The sequence below is a fragment of the Bombus impatiens genome, unplaced genomic scaffold (genome assembly GCF_000188095.3).
Source record: "Bombus impatiens unplaced genomic scaffold, BIMP_2.2 scf_0478, whole genome shotgun sequence".
Taxonomy (NCBI): Eukaryota; Metazoa; Arthropoda; class Insecta; order Hymenoptera; family Apidae; genus Bombus; species Bombus impatiens.
Genome location: NT_176897.1, coordinates 593672 through 604136, shown reverse-complemented (window position 1 = coordinate 604136; position 10465 = coordinate 593672). Strand labels below are relative to the sequence as shown.

General features: G+C 42.7%; 2 protein-coding genes across 8 annotated transcripts in view; both read left to right on the top strand.

The window, feature by feature from the left end:
• LOC100749091 (formin-binding protein 1-like) overlaps nucleotides 1-10465 on the top strand; it is a 31496-nt gene that overhangs the window by 4468 nt on the left and 16563 nt on the right. The gene's annotated exons all lie outside the window — the stretch shown is intronic.
• On the top strand, nucleotides 3454-7088 carry LOC117151851. 3 transcript variants are annotated; one of them, XM_033321671.1, is made up of 3 exons: nucleotides 4306-5883; nucleotides 6141-6303; nucleotides 6542-7088. In XM_033321671.1, the coding sequence occupies exons 1-3, from the start codon at nucleotides 5773-5775 to the stop codon at nucleotides 6610-6612; spliced, it is 345 nt and encodes a 114-aa protein (XP_033177562.1). In that variant the 5' UTR covers nucleotides 4306-5772; the 3' UTR covers nucleotides 6613-7088. The 3 variants fall into 3 exon arrangements, 2 of the variants coding, with proteins under 2 accessions (XP_033177562.1, XP_033177561.1); XM_033321670.1 differs by having other exon boundaries at nucleotides 4307-5395; XR_004461993.1 differs by lacking the exon at nucleotides 6542-7088 and having other exon boundaries at nucleotides 3454-5499; nucleotides 6141-6510.

Below are 10465 nucleotides of genomic sequence, written 5' to 3'. Positions count from 1 at the left end.
TAATCTCGAGTTAAATTTTCGTGTCAAAATTGGCGCTTAAACCACTTCTTAGAAAACATATTTCTCGGATCTCGGAGATATTTGAGTTATTACGTGTGCTGGAATAACAAATCCAATTGCCATGATGCAGACTTTTCGTTTGTTTTGCGATTACCAGAAATATACAGATGTTTGTCGTGTAAAGTTCGTACTGGCTTTCATTGAAACAGAATTACGCTCGTCGCATTACTTTTGTTATAATTATATATGATATATACACATTAGAAATTGCCAGTTCTAGTGCTAACTATTCAGAAGATACACGCTTTCCCACTCAATCGAATCTATTTTTCTAAAAGAAGAAAGATTCGTCGCAAGGACTTGCCCTCGCGTACAAGCTAGTCGTTGAAAGTTCTCAATGGATCATTCGTAAATACGAACGAGATACACACAGTGTAAGTAAGATTTATCGAAACGAATAAATCGATTGAAATCGTCTGGTACGAAATTATAGGACGAAATAACACGACGGTGTATAATCGCTTCTCCATAGTGTAATTGATAAACGAAATCATCTTTTCTTGGTACGTAACTTGCTGTTTCACTGGATATCGTTCTTATCTGGCTTGCCCTTATCGTTTACCTGTCGCGTTGTTCTTTTCTTACGAACTACGCTCCGTTATCTCTTCCCAACAGCGAGATTCCCGACATTTTTGTTACAATCTTTTTCTCTCAGCGCGTTCCAATGAACCTCGAGCTCCCTCTAACCGAGGAATCGAGACGATTATAAGTTCACCACGACTCGGTTTGCTCGTTTAAGAGGAGCATTCTCGAGAATAGAAACAGGGGCAACGATTTACACGCGGTATGATTGTTCTTCTTCGCGGTACTTATCGATGTGTATCTACAGGGAGCGTCATAGATATGCGTCGTTGAATTGTACTAGTGTTATCGAGATGCATAACAGCAGAGAATAATACGTGTATATGGAAGTTGAACGTCGTTAGGAGAGCCGAAACGATAACGTCGGCTACGATGTGTTTTCTTATATTTAACGTTCGATATATGCTTAATAACATGTTGATAAAAGTGTCGTAAGAATAAACGAAGTAAAGTTCCATTAGTATATCGAGATTTTCAGATAACAGCCTAATTTATCGCAACGATCGTTTTCTGAGTCACTAAAACGGAATTTCATCGCAAAATGTTTCAAAATTATTTGTATTGTCAGTTCTTATCGCGAATTTGTCGAGCGTTTTGATTCAGATAATTAAAATCTTGGTAGAAATACCTGGAGAACGTTTGGAAAATTATTGGCAGCGAGTAGATAAGGAGAGTCGTTCGTTAAAGTGCAAAGTCACTCGGCGAGACTGCATGGTTGCTTTATGGTGTACAATGGAATCCATGAATTCGAAATTTCAAGCGGCGTCTGAGACTTGCGGTTCCCACGTCCCATGGACACAACCGGTAGCTAGCCTCGAGCATGGACGAAGGAAGATGTTTGCATGATTACACGCTTTGTGTCTCGCCCCGTGTTCAAGAATTCTCATAATACTCGGGTCTCGAGAAATCGTTCTCTGTGAGTATTTTTCTGACCGCGATTATGCGCTCTTTACTTTAATTACATTCTATTATGCCGATAGAACTTATTAACTCAATTATCCAATAGACGCGCGTCTCAGGTGAAAGTTCGAATCGTTTGCAAGAACCTTCTTCCACGCACGAGCATAATACTTTGTTCTTAACTTTTCTCCGTGCCATAATTAGGAATGCCCTTCAGTTGCTTCGTTCTTCTCTACTTTCTAACTCGTTTATATTCTTTAAACATTTTGCCACTGTTTTATTACATTCTCGCGTCGCTTCTTTCCACTCGCTACAGCCATTGGGTTCTTCGCCTCTGTCATATTTCCACTTGCTTCGCGGATATGTATATTCCAAGTATTCGAAGAATTCTTGAAATACCACCGCTCGGGATATTTCCTTTTTCTCTGGTAACAGAAGCGTTCGCTGTGACATCTCCTCTAATGCGGTCTCTCTATCAATTTAATTACGTTACGATTGTAAATTCCATCGAGGAAGTATTCGAATTTCGCCGTTTACTTTCACTCGTCGAATCTTACGATCCGATTACAATTTGTAAGAAATTCCTGCTCGTTCTAAAGATCCTAAATATACTAAGACTCGTTCGTTTTTTACGAAAGAAGACCTCTTGTTCGTTCCGGTGCATGGTGTTCCTTGCGATCGCGCATCGCTCGTTATCCGATTCACCGGTTCTCTTCCATAGAATTTCGAATTAATATCGCGAGGAGGTTCAGGTTCGGCAGAGCCAGGCTCGAACGGGTCTCGCGAAGCTCACGAGAGGACCTGGTCGACGCAAAGGTGGGGAACGGTTCGCGGTGGCGAAGAAAAATCACCGGGATTCTGGCGGGACTGCTCGCTCTCAGGGAGGCGCTCCTTCTTCTTTCCTTAAGCAGCGTGTCCCTTTTGCAGCCGGTTTTCGCCGTGACGCTGCTATATGCCGAGAGTGCATTTCTTCTTTGCGGCAGAACACGCGTGCCGAGGTCGCTCAGCGAGACGCCGACCGGGGAACTTGCACTTGAATTTTTTCATTCTCGCCCCGAAAGTTCATCGTTTCTACCTCTGTGAATACTTTCTTTTCTATTCTCCTTCTTTATCTTTTCTTTCCTATTTTCTATCGATCTTCTTGTGGATCTTCTTGCGTTTTTCCAACATCGACCTTTTTGCTTATTAAATGGGCAATCAGTCGTACGAATTAATTAACTCCTTGCCAATCATTTAATAATTAATTCCAATTATTAAACACAGATTGTTCATTTAACAGACCGTTGCTGCAACGAGTAGCCAGTGTTTACTGAAATTGCTATTCAAGGAACAGCGCAAGGGGTTGATCACGATGCGATGGAATTAAAGTGAAAAATTCAATCGTTGCGAGAAAATAAAACGAAAGGCGATAATTAAAGAACGAAGACGTAAGAAAGGAAAAAAGAAAGTCGATCGCCTGTTCGGTCGATTCCTCGCCAAATATCTCTTGGCCGAGCCACGTATTTTTGCCCGCATGTATGAATGTTTCTTCGAGAGCCGGCACGTATATTCTGCGTGTGCGTGGACCGTGAGGCAAAGAAAGTGCTCACGAACTTGCCCCACCCACGCATTGCGCCAAATCTCTATAAATATACCGTAGAGGCGAGAGAGCACGTTTACGCGCACACGAATCGTGCAACATAGAATAGGAGAGAGAGAAGCTTTAAGTTGTTCGTGGGTGTGAGCTTCTAAAAACGATACTTGTTTCGTTTTTACGGTGTTTTCACGCTGACGAATTAAACGTCCATTCGATAGACTCTCGTATGGTGCGGCTACCTTATACGATTCGTCGAGCGGAGGCGAGTATGTCTCTTTATCTGCTACTTCGTCGAAAGACAAATTTTTACGCGTCATCTTTTTCAGACATTAGCCCGAATTAATGGCGTTTCTTGAAGGTTCGTGTCGTTGTAACATACTTTGTCTTGTTTAATATGTATTTAACGAACAAACGACAATCTAATTGCCCGCCTAATCTATTTTGTGGCAGCAAGGGTTAGAAAGGTCTTCGTGGAGCAATCTGTCGGAGGAATTGTCATAATTCCTAGACTTTTTTTTCGATCTTTCGAAATCGCTTCCTGTTATTCGATCATTGACCCTTTTCTTTCTATCGGGCAATTGCCTGGATTTTGTTCCTCGCGGTAGTCGGTGTATCGGAAGTGAAACGCGGCGAGTCTGCTTCGTTACAGGTCCGCGCTCCACTTTGAGAATCGATAAGCTCTACTGGTCTCTAAATGAAATTCTACGACGAAGAAGGGCAAGATTTTTCACATTAGCCAGTCGGAAGTGGACCGGAATTGTCGTTCTCTAGGTATATTCGAGACGCAGTGTATCGTAGAGAGAATCTCTCTATATACACGTTAAAGCTGACGTCGTACGGTCTCCTCCTCCATGGGTCGATCGATAAACGCAAAACCGAGTTGCGCCTTTTTGCGCCGCTAAGAAACAGACGGACTATTGTACTTTCGAGTACAGTTCGTACCAATTCCGATTTCGCACCAATGACGCTTCGTGATTCGCCAGATTTATGTTTGAGAAGCTTGGTAGAAAAGTGGTACAGGTGTGTTTTTTGTACGAATGTGCACTGCATAGATGAACTGCAAACTACACGTAAGATCCGCATCCATTTAGAGGATCTTGTTATAAAGTTTCGAGATTTTATGAGTTCTCGTAATAATACATTTTAATGCGCGATCACTGTGATGTATATACTGCGCGTGTCCTAGAACGGATAGTGGTAGAGTTATATTAGTAAAGGTTTCCAAGATTCGCAAGCGTCTCTTTATCGATCTAATCTATTGTCCGAAAGAAATCCGTAAAAGAATCGCAGCTATTTCTCCGCACAGAAGCTCGTAATTGGGATATCGATTTTTAATTGCAAGTACGACGCGATTCTTATCGTGCAGCTGCGATTTATTAATTGTTCGTTCCCCGAGGCGTATGCATTTTCTCGAAACAGCGTCGCAACGACGTAGCGTAGATTCTTAGGATTTTCAGACACGTAAGAATATACATTGTTACCCGTCAGAGTTTCGTAACGGACTAATCGGAATACTTAGCTCGTCAATTGAGAAACCGGCATTCGTCGGATAACAACGAACTTGGTAGGAAGATCATATGCGATAATCCTAATTAGAATTATAAGCTAACACGCGAAAACTACAAGCCTCGTAGCCTTCGAATATGTTCACCTTCGGCTATGAAATTGCGGTATTCGAAGACATTGAACAGATGTATAGGTTCAACCTTCGCTTCGAGCTTCGATCGAGTTCGAAGACACGCAAGACACGATTCGTTCGATCTTCGCGAGGCGTGAACTTTAACATTTAACGTTTCAAGGATCTGAAACGACTTAGGCGGCGCAGATTCACGAAAATCGATGGTGAAGCGTGCCGAGATCGGATGTCACCTGGCATACTGTAGTCGTTCATGGTTGTGACCCGTTACACGGCTAGGATTTGACCGTTCGATTCCTTTCTCGTACGCCACGCAGTTTCGTAGCCCGTGTTTTGCCTCGTTATGCATGCACGTAACGCATTCTTGCGCAAGCAGAAGCAAACGTCCGATTTTCGATCGTAGCAGTGTCGTATAACGAGTGAGAATGTATATGCGTTTTGTATGCTCGATTCTTGTCGTCGGCTTGCCAAATCTTCGTTAGGGCATCCCCAATATGCGCAGTGCGAGTAGCATCAGTCAGGCTCGTGGAAAATTAGCTTCTAACTTTAGTGCACAATTATATCGTGCTGTGTCTTGTATACGGCGTGTAACGTGTTGGCTGGCAAATATGATGGAGCCAGCTACGATCGTCGAGAAGCCGGTTAGTTATTAAGTTCTTGCTTAATACCGTACGTGCGGTGAATTTGTCGCTTTTTTCTCGTCGATCGTGGTATAGCATAGCTTGAAAGTGAGGTAGGCTACAAGGTAAAACTGGAATGATAAATCTACGACGAAGTAAATCTTTAGCAGAACGAAAGTGTGTGGCGAGTTGATATTTATTTGAACGACGAGAGTGAATTAAAGTTATGAGAGAAATCAAAGACGCGTATTCTGTTACATATGCAACTTTATGAAAAAGAGAGTAGACTGCCCAAATGATAAAAAAGCCCACGCTTACTAGGCTTCTATCTAGTTCTAGTTGGATTCTGTTGCTTCAACGGTGTTCCATTTGCTTCCGCTTCTTTGGTATATGACAAAATGTGCCTTGATACGCGTAATTTTGTGAATCCTACGATTGCGGGGATAGTTGGAGATACGTTTCTTTTTTATCTTTGTACTATTGATCGCGAAAGTCAAATTGCAGATAGAGTGAGTAATAATTACTCGATGTTTAATAACAGAGTTATATATTTTAAATAATGAATAACGTGTGGCTGTATAGAAAGTGTTGAATTCTTTGTTTTGTTTGTTATATCATGGGCTAGAGTCGATAAAAATCAGAATTTAGAAAATGAGCTTGTACAAATAGAACTTAATCTTTCATTTTTCATTTTTCATTTTTCTGCGAGGAAAGATAGAAGAAGGTTCAAACGAACATTTTCTCATTTACTATCACTTGCCAACAGATTGAATTTGCAGATAAAAAGGGTTTGGTTTGCACTGGTCGATGGCTGATCGGTTGGTACCGGTTGGTAATGGTTGGATGGTCGGCTGTGAACGACAAACACGTGGAAACGTTTCAGACTATGGCATATATAATATACGAAGAAAATTGTAGCACTGGCGCTGGTAATTACACTTAATAGGCTAGATATGGTATACATAGTAGAAAAGGAACATTGAATTACCCGAGAAATAAAACATCAATTAATTTTTAACGCTTGGAATATGAAATATGGAAAAAGTTGTGTATGCAAATAGAAGTGCACGTGAGAAAAGTCAGAAGTAATTTTGATCGGTACCGTATGCCGGCTGGTACTGCACGATTCTCCCCTACTACTATTTTTATTTTTTCTCAAATTCTTAGGGCTACCTTTGTTCAGAGATACTCCTGATGCTCTTCGGAGTCTCCGGTGGTCTTCGCTTCAGTGGTGGTGAAGCAGTTACAAATCATATCGGCTATCTGAAGACTCACAGGTGCTCGAGTCTCCTATGTGGTATAATATCATGTTGCTGCATTCAGTCCCTGGGACAGAACAAAACGGATAACATCGGATGAATCAGTGTTGTGCACGAATTGCATTGACTCGAGATAACAAGACCACGACCCCGTTGCCGGCGATGAAGCCGTGTTCAAGAGGAGAGAAGAGTTTCCAAGGGTCCTTGTTAAGACTTTCGAGAACATGGATTTCGTCCTCTCGAACAGGAAAATACTTAACGAGCAGTATGCCGCAAACATTTCGTTTACGCTCCATTCGACGAGAGCAAACGCTCTGTACTTCTTTAATTTTATTTAAATATCGTCGGGAGACCTCTGAGTTTTATAAGTATCAAAGCTGCCAGTAATTATGTACTTTGACGATTCTTGATGGATTTGTATTTAAATTTCGGTGAAGCATAATTATTTCACCCTCGTTGTCGATTCTCCCTTTTCCGTTTCCACCAAAAGCTGCAAAGGCCGCAGAAGCTTGATTATCTACGAGTATTAATACGCTTTTGATCAGACATGCTATCGCCGAGTACAAAATCCTGAAAATGCATTACTCATGCGATCAAAGTATAAATACTCGTTATCGAGAGAATACGCGCATAAATACGATACCAGAGCATCGGTTCTCTTATTTTCGTTCTTCTTATCTCTGATCTGTGCCTTTTCTAAATGCACAGCGGGATGTTCACGATTCATCGAAAGATCGCGCGTCAACTCGAAACGTATGGACGTGAAAAGCGTGCTCGTTTTTCCATTAAAATGGCCATGACGATACGAGAACGTGTCCACTCCACGACAATACCGGTCATAGTTGAATAGAGAGGAAGAGAGAAAGAGAGAGAGAGAGAGAGGTAAACAAAGTAGAGAGTGGAAAAAAACAATGAGCCTGAATGACAGAGTGCGCGAGCGACTGCTCGTATTATCTGGAGAGGGAGAAAAAACAGTGCGAAGGTCTGCCGAGTCATTGACCGCGTCCAACGATAGTAACGAAATGTTCCGGTGATTCCGTGCTAATTAATTCGCGTTGCATAGTTACGATTGTACACGCTTCAAGTAGCCGCTGGCACTCGAGCTTGTGTCTAGCTTGAAAAGGCGTAGACGAGACACGTGAAACGTGTCGTCGCGTCGCGGCGTCGGTAGCATTGTCGCCGAAGGAAGAGAACTCTTAACTTGCTGCGGGGTTGGGTATGACCCCTTGGCTCGTCCACGCAGCCAGCCTTTTTCTTCAAAGAACAATTGAGCGCGCTTCTCTTCCGGTTCTTCGAATCCCTTTCCGTTTCAAGCGTTTTCCATCGCGAACTTTGTAACCCACGGGAACGACTATTGTCTTCGATCAGGGATCTTGTGAAATAGAATTACATATTCTATTTTCCGGTCAGCGCGGTGCGGAAACGAGAAAGATAGCCAGTAGGCGACTAGTTCCAATCTAGATGACTGGTCTGGCTCGCGTGAGATATCAAAAACTGTAATGTATTATCGTTTTCATGGAATTGATCGAACGGTACTTGAAATCGTTTGCTCATTGAATTCGACCAGATTAACTTTATTTCCGAGGGTGTAAAGTACAAGTCCGATCTTTTATTTTTCTAGTCCATCGATGTGAATTTTTAGTAGATCCGAAAATTCTGGGATATTCGTGAATGACCGTACTGTACTATAAGATTCTTCGTTGGATCGAATAGTTGAAGCTTGCTTGATATAAACATTTATAAATATAAACATTTCTCTGGAAGAAATTCAAACGCGAAGGTTAGTCCGACACGCGACCTCGTTTATTTACGATATAACATCTTATTTGCAGTAATTATAAACAAAGTTTATATAAAATACAAAACAACGAACATTTTCGAAGCTTCTTCGCCTTGAAAGACGGAAATACGCTCGATATTCCCAATGAAACGTTTCTGTTTTTGCGTAACGAAATGCAAGACGACTGCCAGATAGTATTAGTTGCAACGATCAATAAGCTCTGACGTCCCACGGTTACTTCTCTGTGAAGTGTTCCTCTCTGTGAAGTGTTTACGCCGTTCGTGGTTACCGACTACGTCGAATGCCTATAAATAAACTACTTGGCACACCGGTCATTATGCGGATTGCCGATAACTCTGTCTAAGACTGGCGAATAATCAGGAAATCGCGATACGCCTTAGGAATAATTTCAGGTACAGATAAACGGTGGCCTATTGGCACGATGTATCGCTCGACCCATTTTCCCCCGAGGATTAACGCGACGAACTGAACGCTCACGGGCTTCGTTTCGCTCTCAACGATGCAGATATTTCGTAGTTGGCGATCGCACGAGGTTTACCTTAATCGTCGAAGAAGATGAATGGACTTGATCGTCGTGGGACTCAAGGTCTTTGACCTTAACCGCAGCAAGAAAAATATTAGCAAACTATAACCCGTCGGATAATTACGTCTGTCCTTTGGTATAACGGAGATCACGATAGGCCAGTTAGCACGACAATGGTCGTTGACAGGCTGAAATGTATATCATGCATATGAAACGCATCGTGGCCTGCGCAGAATCTCTGCAAGGAAAGTTGTTGCCCCGCTCGAGATACAGGTTTTCTATTATTCAATCGATCTTTATGCATTTCTGCGTTTAGTTAATGGCACGTACTGGTTACGAAGGAGAAACGAGAAGTCGAATCTGTCGATTTATTGAGCTACAAAAAAAGAATTCGTGGAAGCTAATCCCGTGGCCGGTACCCGATCGGAAAAAATGAGCTTTAGTCTTCTTTTACGTTATACGTATACTGGTTACTGCTACACGTAACGCAAAGGGATAATAGAAGTATTTCGTTGAATATCAAGAAAAGAGAAAGTTTATCTAAACGCACAGTACTCTCGTGAAATCACCGAATCGATGGCATAATTGGACGTCTTACGAGACATTGGTACCCATCTTTGATCCACGATTCGATTTATAGATAAGATATTCTGAAATAACTATGATGTTCGTGCCATGCGTGGGCGTTCCTCGCTCTTGGAATTAAGATAGGATCGATAAGATGGCGTAAAGTAAAAGCTCGGACAAAGCGTCGTATTGTTTTGATAACGGTTTGATCTTCTGTCGCTTCGTAAACCATCTCCGCCTGTGGACGAGCGATAAAAGGCGTCAGTCGGACCACGCGACTTTCTCGTTGACCGACGATGAGTCGCGATTGAAGCTCTTTGTTCCGTAATCCGCATCATTCGTCTCTCGGCAGAGGACGAGTTTACCCATTACACCGTCAGCGTACGATCCGCGATAGTACGACCTAGGGTAACATTCCTGAGAATTTGCGAGTGTGCGAGTATTCTCGATCGTCTATCGCGCCGGATCCGTTTCTCGCGTACTACGATACGATTTCGAGCAAAACTAGCGCGAGGCTTTATTCGATAAATAACGTCAGTGGAGGTTTTTTTTTATCGCCATTCGAGAGATACGATCGACTTAGGCGAGCACAAGTTGCATAACGGTGTCTTACGGATACCGATAAGGCTGAAATAAACGCGACGTTGTAAGAGCCGGCCAATTGACACGAGGCTTAATTAGAAAATCGTGCGAGCGCGATTTATCTTTGGCGACCGGGACGATTCGTCTTCGATCAAGCGAGCACTTGTACGGACGTGAAACGATTTATGGCGTCTATTAAAAGCTCGAGAGCAGGGATCTGTCAGTGGTGGAAAAAACGTGTGAAAAGTCCGTGGCTAGGAGTCAGCCTTGGAAAATCGAGTATGGAAGTTATGCGCGCGTCATTCGAGCGGAGCAGCGAGCGATCGCTAGGCTGGCGCGGAGGAACGACAACGTCGTAC

Bases quoted from the DNA above. Each gene is read 5' to 3' on its own strand.
- LOC117151851 (XM_033321670.1), top strand. From the start codon at position 5,249: ATGCGCAGTGCGAGTAGCATCAGTCAGGCTCGTGGAAAATTAGCTTCT. The intron at 5,396-6,140 runs GTTAGTTATTAA...ACTTGCCAACAG, and splicing joins CTACGATCGTCGAGAAGCCG to ATTGAATTTGCAGATAAAAA. The intron at 6,304-6,541 runs GTAATTACACTT...TCAAATTCTTAG, and splicing joins AAATTGTAGCACTGGCGCTG to GGCTACCTTTGTTCAGAGAT.